General features: G+C 51.9%; 1 protein-coding gene across 7 annotated transcripts in view; it reads left to right on the top strand.

The window, feature by feature from the left end:
* Positions 1-21,328, top strand: part of HIP1 (huntingtin interacting protein 1) — a 134,065-nt gene that overhangs the window by 101,244 nt on the left and 11,493 nt on the right. For all 7 annotated transcript variants that reach the window (XM_081297375.1, XM_081297374.1, XM_081297377.1 and 4 more), the window contains 15 exons: positions 3,468-3,608; positions 6,191-6,248; positions 9,426-9,501; positions 9,609-9,749; positions 10,075-10,172; positions 10,792-10,864; positions 11,914-12,097; positions 12,536-12,624; positions 12,986-13,102; positions 13,971-14,072; positions 14,247-14,390; positions 14,762-14,897; positions 16,731-16,817; positions 17,063-17,170; positions 17,248-17,384. In XM_081297375.1, coding sequence (XP_081153501.1) covers positions 3,468-3,608; positions 6,191-6,248; positions 9,426-9,501; positions 9,609-9,749; positions 10,075-10,172; positions 10,792-10,864; positions 11,914-12,097; positions 12,536-12,624; positions 12,986-13,102; positions 13,971-14,072; positions 14,247-14,390; positions 14,762-14,897; positions 16,731-16,817; positions 17,063-17,170; positions 17,248-17,384 — 1,691 coding nt within the window. The remainder of the gene's footprint in view (positions 1-3,467; positions 3,609-6,190; positions 6,249-9,425; positions 9,502-9,608; positions 9,750-10,074; positions 10,173-10,791; positions 10,865-11,913; positions 12,098-12,535; positions 12,625-12,985; positions 13,103-13,970; positions 14,073-14,246; positions 14,391-14,761; positions 14,898-16,730; positions 16,818-17,062; positions 17,171-17,247; positions 17,385-21,328) is intronic.

Raw genomic sequence — 21,328 nt, 5'->3', positions numbered from 1 at the left:
AATTCAGGGAGGGGCTGAAGTTCTTCTGTGGATTTGAAGCCAGTGATGTCACATCAGAGCAGAAAAACATGCTGCTGGCCTCCCTCCTAAAGTCCAGGCCACCAAGACCCCAAAGACAGGTCTTACTCTCTGACAGCCAGTGGACTGTGGCCACAGCCCTGCTGTCCTTTGGCCCTATCCATCTGCCATCAGAGCTAGGCTGTGACCCAGGTGATTCCTTCCCAGGAGGAGGCCTTGTGTCTGCTGTTTAACTGGCAGCCATTGGGAAAAGTGGGTCAAGCTAGATTGTCACCCAGGACATCCTGCTCTGCTACTGCGGGCAGCTGACCACCCTGCCCAGAGTTCTGGGACCCCCAGACCCTCAGCTGCTAGCACCTCCCTCCTCTGGGTGTCTCTGTCCCCCTCACCTCCCAGCCGGGCTCCTTTCCCTGGGAGACAGAGGATGATGTGCTAAGATTTGAGCTGGTTCTCAGCAGGTGACTGACAGAGGACAGGCATTCTCGCTCGGGCTTGGTGGCCTTCTCAGCCAGTGGGCATGTAGGGCTTTGACTCACCTGAAGTCTGCTCCCTTCAGTGAGCTCATCTGTGCAGCATATGCGTCCCAGTGTCCTGTTGTGTCCCAGCGCTGGTCTAAGCCTGTGACGGGTCTGAGAGTCTGTGATGCTTTGACCAGTGAGCTCAGCACAGGATATGGGCCGAGAAGCACCAGAGACGCTGGGGAACTGGCTTTGGGGAAATGAAGGAAGCAACCTCCTGGCAACATATTTGAGCAGGGCCTTCTGTGAAGTGGGCAGAGGCCTAAAAACAAAACACCTACTAGGGAGTGTCATCCCCGCCCTAAGCCACTCCCAGTCAGGGAGGGAAGTGCTATAGATGGACTCAGTAGTATTTTTTTTAATATTCATTTTTTAGTTATAGTGGGACACAATACCTTTATTTATTTATTTATTCATTTATTTATTTTTTTTATGTGGTGATGAGGATCAAATCCAGGGCCTCACACATGCTAGGCAAGCGCTGTACCTCTGAGCCACAAACCCAGCCCTCAGTAGTAATTTTTATATGCTCCGTAACTATTTGCGTAAAGGTACATGAACAAGTATTAATTGCTGTGGCTAATGATTATTTAGCTTCAGGAGGGAAGGACCCAGACAGGTGATTCAAAACTTATTTACCTTTGGCTTTTGAATATGCAAGATTTTTTATTTTTATTTGTTTATTTATTTATTGTTTGGTTTTAGGGATTGAAGGGATTGAACCCAGAGGTGTTTAACCACTGAGCCACACCCCCAGCCCTCTTTAGTCTTTACTGTGAGAAATGGCCTCACTAAGTTGCTTCTGAGGCTGTCCTTGAATTTGTTTGTGATCTTCCTGCCTCAGCCTCCCAAGTGACGGGATTATAGGCCACTGCACCGGGTTTAGAACATGCAAGATTTGAGTGTGGCTTTGTTAGTCAGCTTTTCTCCACTGTCACAAAATACCTGAAATTAACAGCTCTTCAATAAATTACATGAGATATGCAGCACTTTCATATCAAATGGGCTCTGTGTTAGATGATTTTGCCCAGTTGAGGCTCTCATGAGTGTCCCGAGCACTCCCGGCTGCCTGGCTGAGTTGCGATGTTGATGGGTCGGGTGCAGTCACAGTGCCAACTTACTGTGTTTTAAGCTGATCAGGATGTAACCCCACCCTAAGCTGCGAAGCATTTGTATTTAAACTGGTTACAGTTAAATAACATTTCAAAGTCAAGTCCTCAGTTGCACAAGCCATACTTTAGGCATGTTTGGTGTGGCTATATGTGGCTGCATATTGGATGGTGCAGCCAGAGCGTTTCTGTCATTGTGGAATTCTATCTGCCCCAGGGGTTCTGACACCCCAGGCCAGCAGTCAGTTTTCAACCTTGGTCGCCTGTTAGATTCACCCAGGGGGCTTTTGAAAACCACCATTGCCCCGACCCTAGCCCAGACCAGCTGACACAGAATAGGGGCATGGGGACTTGCAGGCAGCGTCAAAGCCAAGAGCCGCTGCACATTACAAGACCCTGTGAGGCGTGCGCTTGGCATCGTTGGGCTTCACAGCGAAGCCTCTGGAGGCCCAGAGAGATTGAGCACTCATCCTCATCCACACTTACACTGCTGTGGGTGGTGCTAGGCACCAAGGGCCATCTCAGGAGGCCTCAAGAAGGCAGCAGGCAGCCCCAGAGAGGGACCTGCTGTGGGTACTTGCCAGAGTGGAGCCTGAGGATGGCTTCCTTGCAACGGCAGCTGCTTGTAATTTGTGTCAAGAAGAAAAGCTGCCTGCTAATTAGAACAGTTGGGGATTTTTTTTTTTTTTTTCATTTGCCAAACTAACCCTGTTACCAGGGATTCGTGCAGTCGGAGGAGGAAGAGCACACAGGGCTCTGGGCAGGGCCATGCTCTGTGGAGCTGCAGGGAAAGTCACGTCCATTTCTACCACGGCTAGCACCTCCAGGGACATGCACAGCCTGGGCAGGAAGGAAAACCACCAGGCCAGGGGACCTGCAGCCAGGCATCCAGTTCCTGGGTCAGGAACTTGGGCATAAATATGGAGGGATCCCTGGAACAGAAAGTGGGGGAGCAGCTTCCTCTCCAGAACTCGGGGGAGTCGAGGGCAGCACGTCTGCTGATGGCCCCCCATGACCCCGATGAGCTTTTGACCCCGTGGTCCATCCTGCCCCCCAGACCCTTGCTTGGTGCGTCTGTGCCCTCCAGTGTCTCCCTTTGAAATGGCCCAAGAACCCCTGAGGCGAGCCACTGGGAAGCCACAGCCGAAAGATTCCCTCCTTCACTTTCTGATCCCCACTGGGTGCATTCTGCCCTTGCTGGCTACCGCCAACCACCAGGCCTGCGGCACTTCCGAAGGCCAGGGGCGTCAGGCCAAGTTCACATGCAAGTGACTCGGCCTGATTGGTCAGCTCCTTTCAGGTTCTGAGGCCCCAGGGACCTGAGAGCTCCCCGGCATAGTGACCCGTCTCCCCATTGGGCCTGACATGAGCTGAAATACTAGCTGTGCCTTTCTGATCTGACTTGGGGCAGAACTAGGAGGCTCCTCAGAGATGGGAAGAAGGGATTCCTGGGCGTCCCAGGAGCTCTCCAGGGATGAGCAGATCTCGTCGTCTTTCAGGGCCGTCACGGGGGTCTGCACAAAGTGGAGCCTGTTCATTGCACACCAGGCATCTTGGCCATCGGGGACAGAGGCGCCTGGCCTAGCTGCGGGTGGCCACGTGGGCTCTCTGGTGCATCTTTAACTCTCAGCATGACACCTTGGCTTTCCAGCAACAGAGGTTCCCCTAATGACAGGGACACCCTCTCTGTGCTGCAAGGGCTAAGTGAGTCAGCTGGAGTGATGCCCACCCAGTCGGCCCTTGCTGCGTGCTGGGCCCTCCTCTGCCTCTCTGCCACCTGCCATTGCCTCACCCTGTTGCTTTCTCCCCCTTTTATTTCCAGTGTTCAACTCCCTGGACATGTCCCGCTCGGTGTCAGTGACCACTGCAGGGCAGTGCCGCCTTGCCCCGCTGATCCAGGTCATCCTGGACTGCAGCCACCTCTATGACTACACCGTCAAGCTCCTCTTCAAACTCCACTCTTGTGAGTACACCCGCGGGATCTTTCTCCGTGAGCCTCGGGCGGGGAGGTGCCTCACAGCACATCCCCTATGGAGGTCCCTGGGGACCACAGCCCAGCTGCGTGCCCTTGGCTCCGCTTCTGTTTCAAAAGTGCCTGGAGCTCCTGGCAGTCAAGAGAATGGAAGGGGCTAGGGATGTAGCTCAGTGGTAGGGTGTTTGCCCAGCACAGGGGAGTGCCAGGGTCCCATCCTCAGTACCACCAGAAAGAAAAAAAAGAGAATGGAAAATGGAAGAACAGGGGTCTAAATTATGGTGGGCCAAGTACAGCTCCTAGCAAGCCATTGCTGTGTCCCAGGATGGTTCATCTCCATCTGTTCTGTGTCTCTATTCTTCAAGGACATCAGGTATTCTAGGACCTACACAAGGACCATATCTCTGGCCTGTATGAGCCAAGGCAGCAATGTCCAAACCATTAATGACATCATCCTTTGTACAGATGGAATTTTGTGGAGAAATATGTAGAACGGACTGCTCACCTAAATGGAGGGCTGTCCCTCGCCTGCTGCATATCCCTGGCATGCCCTTGGCAGAGCATAGTTTGGAAGCTACTGTTCTTGTGACCTCCATGCTTCTGTGTGCTGGTGGTTGGTTTGCGGTGACGGTCATGGAACCCAGGGCTTCTCACATGCTGAGCTCCTGCTCCACCACCAAGCTGCACCCGCCCTGTGTGTTTCTTGTTTGAAACTGTGTGTCTGTGCCAGGCTCATTCTGCTTTAGGGGGTCTCCAGCAGGGTTCAGATCTGCACTGTTAAATGCAGGTCCCTATGTAATCCTGTGGCACTCGCGCCCCACTGCAGGGTGCCCACCATGAAGGATTGTATAAAAAAGTCTGTGCATGATGGAAAACCAAGAAAAGTCTCCATGTGCACGGACACCAGCAAAGTGTCATGGGCCTAGGGTTATATGTCACAAAAGGCCACATTTCAGAAGTGTGGGACAAGGATGCTCCCTAACTGTGGTCACCAACAAGCACAGAGTCCAATTGTTAGGACAGGGTCAGAGAATAGTAGCACGCGGAGGAATTCAGGGTGGTTTCCTGGAAGGGAAATTGAATTTGCACTTCTGGGATCAGAAAGGCTATGGACCAAATCTGAAGGGAGCCCAGGGTCAATCAGATCCCAAGAGGAGAAGGGAGATGTTGCTTGGCAGCGCCGAGTGCCCGTGAGCTTGTAATCGTCTCTGCGATGCTGTAAAATGCATCGCACAACACAACCTCACAAGGTTCTTATAGAGCGGTGAGATAGGAGAACAGGCAAGTAATTATTGGGGTTCAAAGATCTTCTCTAAAGGCAGGGCAACGTGTGAGACCCACTTGGACGTGCAGGGGAACTGGGTGGCTGAGGAGAGAAGTAGGGACGTGGGAAGACACAGGTCGAGCATCCCTTATACAGAATGCTCCATCCAGAAGTGTTTCAGGTTTCGGAATTTCTCGGATTTTGGAACATTGGCATGGACTACCAACATCCTTGATCTGAGACCCGGCGGTTCTCAGAGGGCTTTGGATTTCAGGTCACTTCATTTTGGAAGCGTTTTGCATTTCTGATTTTCAGCTTGCAGACACTTGACTTCTCTATACTTTATAATCTAAGACATGTTTACTTAGAACTCTAGAAAAGTCATCAAGACAGTATAGAGGATTCCCGTTGACCTCATACCCAGCTTCCCCTGCTATCCCCATGTTAGCGGGATGCACCTGTCACAACTCATGAATCACTATCAATACCTTATTAACTGAGGTCATGCTTTCTCAGATTTCCAGTTGGTACCCAGGGTCCCTCTCCTGGTCCAGACTCCCATCTAGGACACTACATAACACGGAGCCCCAAAAGTCCCAGGGCTTTTCTCAGCTGTGATAATTTCTCAGTCTCTTTGTCTTTGAGGACCTTGACAGTGTTGAGTGCTAGTGAGATTTTTTGGAGAATAACCCTCAATTCCTTTTTATTTTTTATTTTATTTTTATTTTACCATGATGTGACTGGGGTCCTAGGACCAAGTGCTCTTGGGAGGAAGCCCATGGAGGCCGACTGACTTTTCTGTGCACTGTCGGCTTTGGTCCTCTCGATGGATCATGCCTGATATGTGCTCACACCCAGTGAATGTCCCACCCATTCAAAAATGACTAAAATTGAGATTTTAAAAATAGACTGAAAACCGAGTTGTGGTCTGTAGCTGAATCACACAGACTCCCACAGTCTTGAAGGTGAAGGTGGCTTTGTGATGGGGAAGCTGTCCCTGAGAGGTAGCTGCTTGTACAGAGTCACACAAGTTACACTGGTGATCAAGTGTGTGCCATATCTGCCCTGGTCCAACGCCGGGGCTTGGCCAGGTCAACGCTGCTTCTGTGGTCAGCCTCCTCACACTGGGCCCAGAATGGCTCATCCTTCTAGGCCAAATTGGAAGTGGGAAGATTTGGAGGATGAGAGTCCCCACACTCCTGTGGGGCTCCCTTGGTCACAGACCAGAAGTGGCCCCAGGATGGCCACCCTTCCATCCGGAGCCCATGTGGCCTACCTGCCCTCTTACACTCCTTCCACTCTCCTCCAGGTCTCCCAGCTGACACCCTGCAGGGCCACCGAGACCGCTTCATGGAGCAGTTCACAAAGTAAGTGGCTCTAATAACAGGAGTGGAGGCAAATCAAAACCCGCCGTAAGATGGATCCAGGCCGAGCACGTGCACACTGTGAAATACGTGAGGGGCAGTGGGGCCTGCGTTCTAGGGAGATAAAATGACAGGAAATAGCTAGGACAGCAGCACACCTACTGGACCCTGGTAAATCCCCTGGAAGAGGGAGATTCACCTGCCCCATGCCAGGACTCCATCTCTCTGTCCTGTCCTTAGGTCACCTGCTCTGACCCCCTTTACACAGACAGCTCCTACACACATGTATCTTAGATCTGAATTCCAATCTCACATACTCGAGGTGACACCTAGATACCAGATTTAAATCTCGAACTGAACTCAAGGTTTTCTCAAAAAAAAAAAAAAAAAACCTTCTTCCCAGGCTTTTCTGTCTCAGTAAACGCTGCTACTGTCCATTTAGACCTAGAACTCACGTATCCTCACGTTGCCCCTCGTCCAGTCCACCGTTGGCTTCTGCCGACACTCTACAGATAACTTCTAGCTCCATCCACAAGTTCATCCTTCAGCCACCAGGGCCTCCCGCCAGGACCCTCTGACCTGACCAGACTCCCTAGACTCCACCCCCCTCTGTAATCCAGGCCTCGCCAGCAGATGGAACAGTATGTCCAACATCTCTCTTGCTCAAGAGCTTCCCATGGCTCTGCCTACATTAGAGTACAGCCTGAGTCCTTCTTTGTGGTCTGCAAGGCTGTGCGAGACCCAGCCCTGCCTGCCATCTTGGACCTCCTCCCCGTTCCTCACGTGCTCCGGCCCCTTTGGGTCTACAGTCCTAGGGACACGCCCAGCTCCTAAGCCCATGAGGGCCTCAGTGCTTGCTTCCTCTCCTTGCATCTTTTGTCACCTCCTCAGGAAGGCCATCCCCAGCCCCCTCGTTCACTCCCGACTTTCCTCCCTATACCCTGTTTTTCCAGTCTCTCCCCACCCCAAGTTCTCACCCTTTTGTATCCCTCGAGTTCTTGGTATGGCTTCCCTCCTTTTGGACCCTCTGCCCCAGCGCTCTGTCCCCAGTGCCTGACCAGCGCTGGGCCGGGAAACAGTGTCTAAGTCACCTTTGCCACTGCTGCAACCAAAAGACCTGAGGAGAACAAATAGAGGAAGAAGAGTCTATTTGGAGGCTCACAGTTTCAGAGGCCTCTGTCCACAGATGGCCAACGGCATTCTTTGGGGCCTGAGGTGAGATAGATGGTCATGACGGACGAGTGGTGAAGGACAGCAGCTAGGGATGCGGCACTAGGAAGCAAAGAGAGAGAGAGAGAGAGAGAGCGCTCCCCTCACCACAGACAAAATATAAACCCAAAGGCCCACCCCCCGTGACCCACCTCCTCTAGCCACAGCTTACCTGCCTACAGCCACCACCCAGTTACTCCCCACTAGGGGACCAGCGCACTCTGAGGTCACCACTCTCACGATCTAATCATTTCACCTCGGAACCTTCTCACATTGTCTCACACATGAGCTTTTGGGGGATACCTTACATGTAATCCATAACAAGCACAGAGTATCGAGAAATCCTGGGATGAATTTGCAAGCTAAGAAGCCAGATGCCTGAGCTGCTTGGTCTAGGGAAGGAGGAGCGTGTCTGGCTGAGGAGTAAATTACCCTGGTGCATTTGGGGGCGAAAATTGGTGACTAATGTAGAGGTACAGCTCATCCCTAACGTAATTATCCCAAGAAAAGGGGAAAGGAGGTCCAGAGGCAGGAGGACCCTGGCGTTGAGAAGGGTCCCCTGGCCTGGCACGGTCAATGCCAGTCCTTGCATTTTCTGGTTCACCTCTTCATCGGTGACCATGACTCCTGCATCCTGACGCTGTGCTTCTCTTCCTGGCTCCCCAGGAGCAATTGAAGGCCAAGTGCAGGGCTGCAGTCACCTCTCGGCTCCCCTGTTCCACTGGGGAACACTGAGTACACATTCTGTAATGAATGACTTATGAAATCCTAGGAGACAGGCACCGGGGCCGAGTTCCTGGAATGTTAGATTCCGGTAGCTTGCAAAAGCAGTAATCAGTATTACTGTTGGCTCCGGCCCAGGAAGACGGGGACATGGGTCAGGCCTCACTTCCTTCCGCTTTTTTCTAACTTATGACAACATCTCCCGTGCATAGACACCACGCCTCCTCTTCCACACTCAGGCAGCAGCAATGTCACAGGAACACACCTAAGTCTTGGGGTCTGGAAGGCTGTCACGAGACCCCCAGGGCTTTCGTCCATGAGGCTGAGCCAGGAAAAGAGTGTTGCTGCTAGGTAGAGATGCTAGGATCCGAAATACCCTTTCCTCTCAGTATGTATCATTCTCAGCTGTCAGGTTTCTCAGTCTTCAGTATTTAGATTCAAAATAGAGATTTGAGAATAAGGAAGAAATCTTGGCTTCCAGTGCTGGGGCTGGAGCTCAGTGGTTGAGCGTGAGCTTGGCAGTTGTGAGGCCCCCAGTTCCACTCCAGCACTGCAAAAAATCATAAGTTGGTTTCTTCATGTTCATGTTCTTCCAAGATTAGGGCTCTGTACAGGCAGATCATTCTTTCTTCGCAACTTACATCCCTTTGTGCCTGGGATCTTGGTAAACGCAGCTCAGTAGGGATCAGCCCCTGCCCTCTAGAAGCTTCTGCTCTAATAGGGAGACAACGTATAGCTCAAAAACAGGGTGCAGCTTCGTAGTAGCTTTCCCTTCCCAGTAGCTTGTTGGTTTACCCTTCAAGAAAATCAGTTTATTTGTTTCTGGGACCAGAGATTGAACTCGGGCACTCGACCACTGAGCCACATCCCCAGCCCTATTTTGTATTTTATTTAGAGACAGAGTCTCACTGAGTTGCTTAGCACCTCGCTTTTGATGATGTTGGGTTTGAACTCACGATGCTCCTGCCTCAGCCTCCTGAGCTGCTGTGATTACAGGCCAATTTCTTTAGATGTTACCCTTAGTCAGATATAAATCGCTCTTTCCTCGCCACCAGATAACTGAGGACCGGCTGTAAATGACCCTAGTCCATAGCATCATAATTGACTCCTGGCACCACAGAGACCATCTCCTTGACAGCCTGTGCCCTTGGGCTGGGTAGGGGTAGGGAAGCTGGGGGCCGCTGCCTTGTCCCCTCCCCGGGGCTGGCAGGGACACCCAGTACCCCCTAAGGCCCTCTCCACCTCCAGGTTGAAAGATCTCTTCCACCGCTCCAGCAACCTCCAATACTTCAAGCGGCTCATTCAGATCCCCCAGCTGCCAGAGGTGAGCACACCTGTCCATACACTGGCACTGTGGGGTCCCCCGGTCCTTCCTGCAGCCAGCAGGGCCTGTCAGGTGAACGCAGGCTGAAAGAGTGTCTCCCTCTTCAGAACCCACCCAACTTCCTGCGAGCCTCGGCCCTGTCGGAACACATCAGCCCCGTGGTGGTCATCCCCGCAGAGGGCTCGTCCCCTGACAGTGAACCCATCTTAGAAAAGGATGACCTCATGGACATGGATGCCTCCCAGCAGGTGAGGACCCTTGGGAGACAAGCTTGGCCCTTCCTGTTGCCCCCAAGTGTGGGGATGCGGGTGGGAGAGAGCACTGGCTCTCACCACCCTGTTTATTTTTGAGATGGGTTGGAGGCCAACTCCTGGGCTCAAGCGATCCTCCTGCCTGGGCCTCCTGAGTAGCTGGGACTACAGGCAGAGGCTGATGTTCCTACCTTTGTTCAGCCTTCTCAGAATACAAGCAGGAGGCTAGCCTGCTCCGTGGTTCCTGGGGAGGTCCCGACCATTGACCCATACGTGGGAGTCTCCTGGTCTCTGACTTCCCCCTCCCTTTTGGTCACCGCAGAATTTATTTGACAACAAGTTTGATGACATCTTTGGCAGCTCCTTCAGCAGCGATCCCTTCAATTTCAACAGCCAGAATGGCATGAGCAAGGATGAGAAGTGAGTCCCAGCCACGTTCAGCTCATCGTGCGGGGACTAAGTTGAGCCATGCTGTATCCGCAGCACCCAACCCAAGGGATTCTTCACCCTTAGGCCTCTTAGAGAAAGAATGTCTTGACCTTTGAGGATCAGCCCCTTAATCCCAGAAGATCACTGACTGCACCTGTGGGCTTTACATTGGGCTAAGGTGACTCCTAGCATAACGCTAATACCAATGTCCGCAGATGCGCAAGTCCCTTGCATAAATCGGGTGGTCATTGTGTAGGACCTACACACTTCCCCTGTGTGCTACAGATCCTCTCTGGATGACTTAAAATACCGATACAATGTACGCGCTGGGGATGTCACTGCCATACCATATTGTTTAGGGAAGAGTGAGAAGAGGAAGAAATCTGTACCTCTTCAGCACAGGTGTTTTTTTTCCCCTCAAATATTTCCAATCTGCAGTTGGTTGAATTCTTGGGATGAGCCCACAGGTGCAGAAGGTCGACTGTGTGAGGGGCAGTGTTGAGGAAATGTTCCCGGATTAGCCCCAGCTTTTAACCCCTCCCCTCACACCAGTCTCCAAGCTGGTGTTTTGGAAAGAGGGACAGAAGCACTGTCCTCCTTCTCTCCCCAGGGACCACCTGATCGAGGCCCTGTACAGGGAGATCGGCGGGCTGAAAGCACAGATGGAAAACGTGAAGGTAGAGGTAGGCACTGGGACCTGATCACATGACGCATTGCAGCGTAAAGCTGTGTCCCCCGATACCAGTTGGACCACAGCCTAAGACAGGTTAATTTGTAGAAATGCCAAAGCCAAAAGCACCTGGACAGCCCCATCTCCATGGCACGTGCCCTGAGGATAAAACAGGCACCAGGGTCCCCATGAAACCCAGAGGTAGCCATGGTAACCACCTGGCTCCAGTTCCTCTCACATGGCCCAGGAAGAGCTTGGTTTGGTGCCTGTGTGTGGACCTGGTTTACAGCATTCCTGCCCCGAAGCTGGTCGGAAGACTGATTCAAGGGGACAGGCCCTGCATCTCCCTCCTCCTTCCAGGTCCTATGGGTGGAGCTGGTAATGGCAGGGGAATTCTGTCCTAGTTAGAGTGGCGGGGGTCAGCCCTGTTGGGCTCATGGTGACCAGAGGCTCAATTCTCTTGAGACCTTGGGAGCCAGGTGCTCAGGAAAACCGAGGCCTCTGGGGTCCTCCCTCAATATCCATGGCGCACTGGTTCCCAAGCACCAGTGAGCAGATACTAAGGCCTGTAGATGCTCAAATCCCTTATATGAAATGGTGTCGCTTTACATAAAACACGTGCATCCTCACCTATCCTTTAAGTCATTTCTTATTACTTATAATACATAATGCCGCATACTAGTTTTTTTAAGTAATTTTAGTTGTCGATGGACACAATACCTTCATTTTATTTATTGTTTTATGTGGTACTGAGGATTGAACCCAGTGCCTCACCTGTGCCAGGCAGGCGCTCCCACCGCGGAGCCCCAGCATACATGCTTCGCAGAGTTAGGCTGCCTCGTTAGGGAATAATGACAAGAGAGAGGCCAGCTCGCTTCAGTGCAGACGCTCGGCTGTTGGACACCATCCTCCCTCTGTGGTTGGTGGGAGCTGTGGGTGAGGAACCCACCATGCGGAGGCCCACCTGGTTTTCTCTGAGCTGGAAACTGGGCATGTCCTGCTCTGCATGCCCAGCCCGTTGGAAGCGTGGTGACCAGATGGCCCACCGGGTCCCTCCCGCAGAGCCAGCGGGCCATGCTGCAGCTGAAGGGCCGCATCAGCGAGCTGGAGGCCGAGCTGGCTGAGCAGCAGCACTTGGGGCGACAGGCGGCTGACAACTGCGAGTTCCTGCGGACGGAGCTGGACGAACTCAGGAAGCAGCGGGAGGACACGGAGAAGGCCCAGCGGAGCCTGACGGAGATCGAGAGTGAGCGACCGTCCAGGCTGGGCCCCGGGTCGGGGTGGGGCACACGGGGTCGAGGCTCACTGGGAACCAGGGTCCAGCAGAGGGCAGGTTAGGGGGCAGCAGGTGCCCCACAGGAGGCACCTCTGGGTCCACAGGACGGGGAATGCAGAGGATGCCCTGGGAGAGGGGAGACAGGACAGAGGCCTGAGGAAAAACCATCCTATAAGCCAGGACCCCTGGTGATGTGGATCCCAGGGACGGAAATACTGAGGAGGCATGAATTTCTTTTTTTTTTTTAAAGACAGCTTTCCAAAGAAGTTGATATAAGTAGGATTTTTAAGGGAGAAGAAGGTCTATGCTCCTGGGGAAAAGGAGCCTCCTTGGGGCCCCCAGGTTACTTGGAACAAGGGCAGAGGGCCCCAGCAGGGCAGATGCCTCACCTCAGCCTTGACCCTGCAGGGAAGGCCCAGGCCAATGAGCAGCGGTATAGCAAGTTGAAGGAGAAGTACAGCGAGCTGGTTCAGAACCATGCCGACCTGCTGCGGAAGGTAGGACCCTCACCCCTCCAGCCGCAGCCCACCCCACGGGGAGCCAGCAGCATAGGCCTCAGGCTCCTTCAGGCCCAGAGCTGCCTCTTCTGGGGAACCCCAGCCTTTCAAGGCCCCTCGCCTCCGTACCTTGAGCTCCATCTTGGGTGCCAGCCCCACATAGAATTACCCATTTCTGTTATTTTTGTAAACATTGGAGAGACAGAACCTGAAGGTGGTGGCTTGATTCTGACCCCCCTCTGCCTGGGAAGGTGACACCCAGACCCAGCTCTCACAGTCCGAATGGGATTGTTGGTTCTGGATGCAAGATGTCCCATAGGCTCAGGAGACGCCAGTTCAGGACTCTGTTCTTCCCTTACAGAATGCAGAGGTGACCAAACAGGTGTCTGTGGCCAGACAAGCCCAGGTGGATTTGGAACGAGAGAAAAAAGAGCTAGAAGATTCCATGGAGCGTGTGAGCAGCCAGGCCAAGCAGAAGGTGTGTGGAGGAGAGATGCCTGGGGGTGGGGTCACAGGGGCGGTTGGAGGGGAGGCCTCAGGCCCACCACAGATCAAAGCCGTCTGTCATCCGCTCCATGGAGGCTCTGGGAGGGCCTTTGGAGACCTCACAGGACATCGGGGCACAGTCACCAGTGCACATGTGGTTTAGGAGCAGGAGGTAATGAAGGGACCCCAGTCGAATGGGGTTTCCCAGTAGAAGTTTCCCAAGGAGAGTTCCAGGGAGGGAAAGCAGGGGAGGAACGCACTCACAGACTTGCCAGCAAGAGAACTCCATCGTGCTGGGGCTTGGGGTGGAGTAAGGTCACATGAGCAAAACTGGACACTGAGCCTTAGAGGACCCTGTGCACGAATCTGTAATCCAAATCAAAAGAACACATCACCTAGAGGAAGAAGTGTCACCGAGCGATACTACCCTCACTATTTGATGCCTTTAGTTATTTTCTCTTCTTTTTAAATCATTTTTTGAACATGTTAGTCATGAATTCCTACTAAAGTGCCAACTCTTTAAAAAAACACCACTTAGAAAGAATTCCAGGGAAGGGGCAATTTGCAATGGCAAGACGTGCAGCCAGCTGTAGCAAGTGTTGGGATGTGTCAATTTAAGGTCTGGTTTTACTTTGATTAGTGTTGTGGATTCAAGTATGGCATTTGGAAATTATCCTCGGGAGGCCTCCCTTGAGGACTTAGCCAGAAGGGGTACAGTCTCAGGTATCACCTCCCCTGCACTTTTTATCTTATATACAGTAGAGTGGCAGTCTGGCCTTGACAGCTCAGGGGACTTTCCTTACTGTGTTCCCTCCAGCGGTCACCCAGCCCAGAGACCTCCGGTTTGGCTTCTCTTTCAGACTCAAGAGCAGCAGGGCATTCTAGAGAGTTTGAAGCAAGAACTTACCACCAGCAGACAGGAGCTGCAGCTCCTCCACAGCAGCCTGGACACCTCTGCCGAGGTGAGCCCCCAGCGTCCTGCCCGTGGCCAGACTGGCCTATCTGTGATTGGCGTGTATTCAGGGGGCAGTGAGCGTGAGGTGGAAGAGACCTCAATTTCTGCTCCTTGGGGCCAGGAGGTGGGTCTGGACCTGGGGAAAGGGGACGGTTTAATTTTCCCATGGTCTCCATTGCAGTCAGAAGCAAAATGGACAATGAAGGTCGCTGAACTGGAGGAGGAGCGGGGCAGCTTGGCCAGCACAGTGGCTCTTCAGGAAGAGGAATTAGTAACCCTTCGAGAACAGCTGGAAGGCACACAGCTCAAACTGGCCAGTACACAGGCACGTCGTGGACACCCACCAGGGCTGAGCAACCACCAACTCACACCATGGGCCTCTGAGGAAGGGTCCAGAGGCTTTTGGTAGGCACGGTGCCTGGTGCCAGCCAAAGAGCAAGCCCACAGTGCCCTTTGTCCTATGAGAAAGGATGCACTGGGCCTTCTCCCCCAGGAGTGGAGAGTGGGTCTCAGGGACCGCCCAGCAGTCTCCTGTGGCCATGGTTCAACCAGTCTCTGTGTTGAGCCAACTGGCCTGGACCCCACTAGTGACCACCTGAGCTGAGAGGCCAGGATCCCAGCAAGGTCCCAGGCAGATGATACTCGGGGCTCTCGTGGGGTCCATGGCTGACTCTCGCATCCCTGGGCCACTTGTAGGAATCTATGGGCCAGCTTGCTAAGGACCATCAGAAGAGGCTCCTGGTGGGGTCTAGGAAGGCTGCGGATCTGGTGATCCAGGAGGCCCTGAGCCAGATGGAGGAGCCCACGCTCATCAGCTGCGCTGGATCCGCAGGTACTCTTACCCATGCCCTGCCCGCGGTGCCGCGTCGGCATGGCCTGGTGCTGTCTGTTGGCACCAAATCCCACGTGAAACATAGCTCAGGGGTTCTCAGCCCAGCTGCACGTCAGAGTCTCGGGGATGCCCAGGCCCCATTCAGGTCAGTTAGGTCGGAAGCTCTGGGCACAGGGCATGGGCAGCAGTCAGTGTGTCACTCTGAGCAGAATGCTGAGATAATCAGGGTTGGGGTTTGGGGGGAGGTAGAGGTCCAGGGATTGACCCAGGAACACTCAACCACTGACCTATATCCCCAAGCCTTTTTTATATATTTAGAGATGGTCTCACTAAATTACTGAGGCCAGCTTTGAACTTGTGATCCCTGCCTCAGCCTCCACCGCTGTGTGTGTGCCACCGTACCCGGCTCCAGGGTTTTTGCTTTAAGCCATAAAAGGAGACGCAGCAGCCTGTGTCTCTAAAGAGAAAGCTGCTCATCATCTTGAAGGCTCCGTGGGGGTGGGAGGGCCATGAAGCAGGCTGTGGCATAGCAGTAAAAATCCAAGCTGGGCACGGGGCACATCTGTAACCCCAGAGGCTTGGGAGGCTGAGGCAGAGGATCACAAGTTCAAAGCCATCCTCAGCAACTTAGTGAGACCATATCTCAAAAAACAAAAAAACGACAACGACAACAACAACAAAAAATATATATGTATATACATATATTATATAAGGCTGGGAGTGTTGCTCAGTGGTTAAGCACCCTGGATTTAATCCTTGGTACCAAAAGATAAAGAAAAATTAAAATCCATCATGATCCCAGAATGAACAGAGCCCACTGCACAGGTAGGTGAGTCCTGAGAATATGCAAGTTCGGCAGCGTCCCAAGCCTCAGGAGACCTCCCCTGGAGGACACAGGGGTTCTGTCCCTAGTAGGTGGAAGAGCCCCCAAGCACTGGAAATTTGTCAGACCACGGACGCAGCCAAGAACAGATCTCATTTTTAATCCAAAGGGACATGTGGGCAGACTGAGGAGGTCCTGAAGGACAGGCAGAGGAGGGCGGGAGCCTCTCGTGCTGGTTTGTCATCAGGGGGGAAGGCCCTGGCGGGTGACGCACAGGGCAGGAAGAGCTTACAGGAGATGCAGGAAACAGGCGACTGAGAGATGAGATGGGAGCTGGGGCTGGAAAGGAGAGACCTGGAGTAGTGGAGAGCAGCGGGGCAGGGACACAGTGCCGAGAGACCACTGGCCAGTTCTGGGCACTGCCTGTGCCAGGCCCCACTCAAAGCTCCAGCGAGCTTCCACCCAGCCTGGGCCCTAAGGGGCCCTGAGACTTCATGTTCAGATGAGGCACCGACCCGCTGATGGGGGAGCAGGGTCAGGAGCCACACCTGGACATGTGAGAGAGCCACTGTTGTGCCTTGGAGCTGCGTGGTGTCCTGAGCTCTGTGGCCAGAGGTGCAGCTGTGGGAATGACTGTGGGGTGCAGAGCAGGAAGGCAGAACCACCAGAAAGCCAAGGTCAGGCTCAACACCGCCAGACACAGAGGTCCTTGAAGGACCTCACAGGAGAGCCCGGATGCCCATGGTGGGCCGTGGAGAGGGGCGCAGTGGGGTGTCCTGGCTCTTGGCTATGGAACCAGACAGGTACAGCAGTGCAGCTCTTGAAGTGCAGGAGGAGGGCCACGTAGGTCACAGCAGAACCACGGAGCCACCACCTTCCTTCCCATGCCCTAAGGCAGTTCCTGTGGGGCTGGGTCAGCCATCCATCATGCGCTCATGAAGCAGGATGTGGCTGCATGGGGACACCTCCTCAGAATGCTGGTCCTGACTGCCCTGTCTTCCCTCTCACAGATCACCTTCTTGCCAAGGTCAAGTCCATGTTTAGCTGCATTGAGCAACTGGAAAAGAGCCGGGGCCAGTATCTGGCCTGCCCAGAAGGTAAGAAGGCCAAAGAATGGGCTCTGTCGTTAGGGGCAGCCAGGCTGGGCTCAGAGTGGTCAGACGTGGTGCTGTGTGACTCGAAAGCAGGGAGGGTGAATAAGAATTGTGATGCATTCCCCTGTCATATATAAATAAATTTTAAAGAGAAATAAGTCACAGGTTAAAAAAGAAAAGCAGGGAGGAAGCAGGTCTGAACAGGATACCTGGACCTGACTGAGGGACTCTCCTTCTCTCCTCTGCAGATATTGGTGGGCTTCTGCACTCAGTGACCCTGCTGGCCCACTTGACCAGTGAGACCCTGGCCCACGGCAGCACTACCAGCCTCAGGGCCCCGCCCGAGCCCGCTGACTGTGAGTACTGGGAAGGAGGGGCCACCCCTGGAAGAGGGCCAGCAGGGGCCGTGAGTCACTGTCCCTTGCCTCTCCAGCTCTCACTGAGGCCTGTAAGCAGTACGGCAGGGAGGCTCTTGCCTATCTGGCCTCCCTGGAGGAAGAGGAAGCCCTGGAGAAAGCAGACAGCACCAGCATGAGGACCTGCCTCTTAAAGATCAAGGCCATCGGCGAGGTATCCTCAGCGTTACTGTCATGGAGAACGATTATCACTCGTAGGTGTGGAAGCTGTTGAGCTTCCAGGGGAGCCGTGACACTCCGGCCATGGCCAGTTCTTTCTGCACATACGAGTCAAGGCCAACCTCCCGAAGCACTTTCCAGCCATATTGAGCTCACTGGCTGCTCACTGAGAAGGCACTGTCATCGTCACCATGCCAGACAGTAGCACAGAAGGATAAGCAGTTTTGCTATCTCTAAAGACTGTTATCTGGTTGGGCAGGTGACACCTACATTGGAGACAAGAGCATATTTATACATTCAATAAAGATGGAGTGACTGAGTCCCACGTACCAGGCATGGGGTTAGGTGGAGTTACGTGGGGTCAAGAGCATGTGAACTCTATGGGAAGGAAAAGTAAGAAAAGCAGCCATTACTTTACAGTGTGGTAAGAGCTATAATAGAGATCTATGTGAAGAGTTCAGTATTAGATAACATTTAATTAATTCCTAAAATGTGCCCTAAGATTAGGGAAAGAAGGGGTTGGGGCCAGAGCTCAGGTCTCCTCATCTCCCATTTGGACTCATGGTTTTGCATTTGTACCAGGGATTGAACCCAGGGGCGCTTTACCACTAAGCTATAACCTCAGCCCTTTTTATTTTATTTTGAGACAAGACCTCCCTAAGTTGCTGAGGCTGGGTTTGAACCTGAGATCCTCTTGCCTCAGCCTCCTGAGTAGCTGGGATCATAGGTGAGGGTACCACACCCTGTTTCTGTTTTTGTTCCTAGGTGGAACCCAGGGTTTTGCCCATGCTAGGCAAGCACTTCACCACTGACCACACTGACCTACATCCCCAGCCCCCACTGGGACTTTCCCTCTGATCATTTCCCTTGCCTCCTTCTTCTGCTCTCTTCCAAAAACAGAGTTTTGATGATAGCTCTTTGTTGATAACAAAAATCAAAGTATGCAGCCTGACATACAAGGATCTTACTCTCTGGCCTTTATCTCACCTTGCTGGGCCCTCTCCCCCTCCCCTTGCCCTCAGCACTGTCATGCATCTGCTTACCTTTCTGATGCTCTCCAGGTGAGTCCTCAGAGGTAGAGGCCTTGACTTTCTTAGCCTCCAGCATATCTGGCAGGTGGTAGAGACCTACAAGTGTTCCATTGCTTGAATGTCCACGTGAGGAGAGCAGACAGGGGAAGGTACATGCTGAGAAAAGTGGGCACAAGACCGAGAGCCCTGGACTGTAGGTGAAAACAAACTGGCACAGGAGTGATTACGGGCACACCAAGGACAGAGGCATCAGCAGATTTATTGTCAGGCCCCTGACAGGCTGCTCTACCCAGAGAGGGAGAGAGAGAGAGAAGCAGCAAGCAAGGGAGAGTGGCAGGAGAGGGAGAGAGGGAGAGCAGCAGGAGAGGGAGAGCGGCAGCAGCTCCCCCTTGAGCATTACCTTTTATAGGCCAGAATCATGGCCGTCCGTTAGGGGCGGGTTTAGACCTTGTGACTGGCATAGCAAACATCACCTGATTTTGCAGATGGCAAGTTACTGTTTCTTGGGAACAGAGATGGGCAACTTTTTATCTATCAAGGAGAGAACAGAGACCAGAAAGTTTCTGTCTCTTGAGAATAAGAACAGTGTGCATAAAGATGACTGTAGTTAGGCCAACAGTCAGGAGCTGCTAGCTTCTTTCCCACCCGGATGGCATGATCACCTTGCTGCTTCAGCATTAAAATCATCTTATTGCAGTGTTATTAAGTGGGAGGTGGTGGCATAGGCAGCACTGGCAGAGCCTGCTGGAGAGCGTCCTCAGTGTGTTGCCCAGTTAGGTAAACTTAGGACTAAGTAAATACGGAGGACCCCCATGAGGACATGAAAATTACATTAATGAAAGCAAAGAGAAGTGTGATAGAAGGTCACGGAATGGCTTCCTTTCTGGCAATAGATTGACCAGGTATTCAAATAATCTTTCCCAGGACATGGACAATGCTGGATAAACTTAAATTATTATTACTTTAAATTGAGTGATCAAACTGGCTAAAAGCTCAGGAAGTCCTGAGGATTGGTAGAGTCAGCATTTGTCCTACAGACCCTCTTTGCTGACCTGGAGCTTGGATCAGCCACACATATGACACAGGAGAGAAGAAACAAGACTTAGGACTGAGTAGGCCAAAAGGTGGAGATGGAAATCCTGCCTCCCAAAAAAGGAATCCTGAATCGACCACACCTTGAGCAGTGGGGTCATCCTCAAGGCACGAATTCACGTGCCATACTTCAAAAAGCAGTGAAAGTGTACCCGGAACCTGCCCTACAGAAGAGACTTCTCTCTTCCTTGGTTCTGAGAGAAGAAACAGGTCCCTAGAGAAATTTTAACCCCAAGCTACCATGGATATAAGGTCCAATTTCATACTATTTATATGGCCTGGAAAACCCCAAACAGAAAATTAACACTGTTGGGTTGTGAGAGGCCTAGGTACCTGGCAAAAGATCCTAGCTATCGATAGAGGAATGTTCTTTGAATTTAGACCCCAAAGAAGGTTCACAGATAGATTACCAAGGAATGTAAGTTTACAGTAAGTATGTTTGATGCATTTAAAGACATTTTTTAAAAGGTAATAAACATGCAAAGGAATAAATTTTCAGAAGTACCAAGGAATATTTGGAAAAGAGCCATAGAACTTTTAGAAATGAAAAATATAATCATTGAAAGTGATAACTTGGGGGCTGGAATTGTGGCTCAGTAGTAGAGTGCTTCCCTAGCATGCATGAGGCACTGGGTTTGATCCCCAGCACCACATAAACAAACTAAATAAACAAAAAAAAAATCTGTAAACTAAATCATTAAAAAAAAAAAGAAGAAATGATAACTTGGTATCCAATTTCAGCAGTTGATTAAACAAAGCTAAAGAGAAGATTAATGAACTGGAAGATGGAAGTGAAAGAATTTCACAGTGTGGCAGTGGTTCTATAAATTGGAATGTAATTATTAAGAGGGAAAAAAGAATGCCTAATTAGCTTTCTAGAGGAGGATAATAGAAAAGATAATAGACCATGTCCTCTTTTTTTCTGCCTAAATAATATACTGTTAGTTATAGACCTTCTATAAATGAAATCTTAACTAGGCGTGATGGCATAGGCCCATAATTTCAGATCTTGGGAGGCTTAGACAAGAGGATAGCAAGTTCAAGACCAGCCTCAGCAACTTAGCAAGACCTTGTCTCAAAATAAAAAATAAGCACTGGGTAAAGCACCCCTCAGTTCAGTCTCTAATACCAAAAAAAAAAAAAAGTGACCCCCTCACCCTCCTGACCTCTGTTTATCTTGGAGTAGAGGGAGGAAGGGAGAAGAGAGAATCCAGGCAGCATACAAAGGGGATTTCAAAGGTAATGCATTTCCAAATGATAATGCTTCATAAACGAGTCCTTAAATTGAGTGGTGGGTAACATGAGTATTTTTTCTTTTAAAAATGTATTTCTCAACTGATAACATAAAAATGTAAAAAATTGTACTTATCAATGGAATACCGAAGGTTTTCATATATGTGTACATCGCATAGTGTTTTGGAGTCCATTTTTACTCTTTAAACTATTCCTAGAATTGTGTGCTCTAGTATGGATCACACACGATGGTTCGGGCTTTGCAGCAGTTAAACATGCGATCAGACCCCTGCCTGCCCTTTGTCAGCAGTGTGACTGGTCTGGTGTTTCCCGTCTGGACCTTGGCCTCCACTGTACAGCAGGAATAGGAACTGCCTCAGGGGGTTGCTGTGGAAGCAATGTCAAGCAAGGGTCGGGCTTGTTGGGGACACCTGTGTAAAGATACCTAGGTCTCCCATGCTGCAGGGACAGCTGTGTGTGTGAATATGAGCCTGAGGGCCCAAGCGGCTGCAGCTGAAGGAGCTCTGGAATCAGACACTGGCTTCCTAGAAGGAGGGGTTCTGAGTGAGAGGAGAGGGGAAGG

This window comes from Spermophilus citellus (assembly GCF_964194105.1).
Source record: "Spermophilus citellus genome assembly, chromosome: 6".
NCBI classification, from domain to species: domain Eukaryota; kingdom Metazoa; phylum Chordata; class Mammalia; order Rodentia; family Sciuridae; genus Spermophilus; species Spermophilus citellus.
This window is presented reverse-complemented; position numbering and strand designations above follow the sequence as displayed.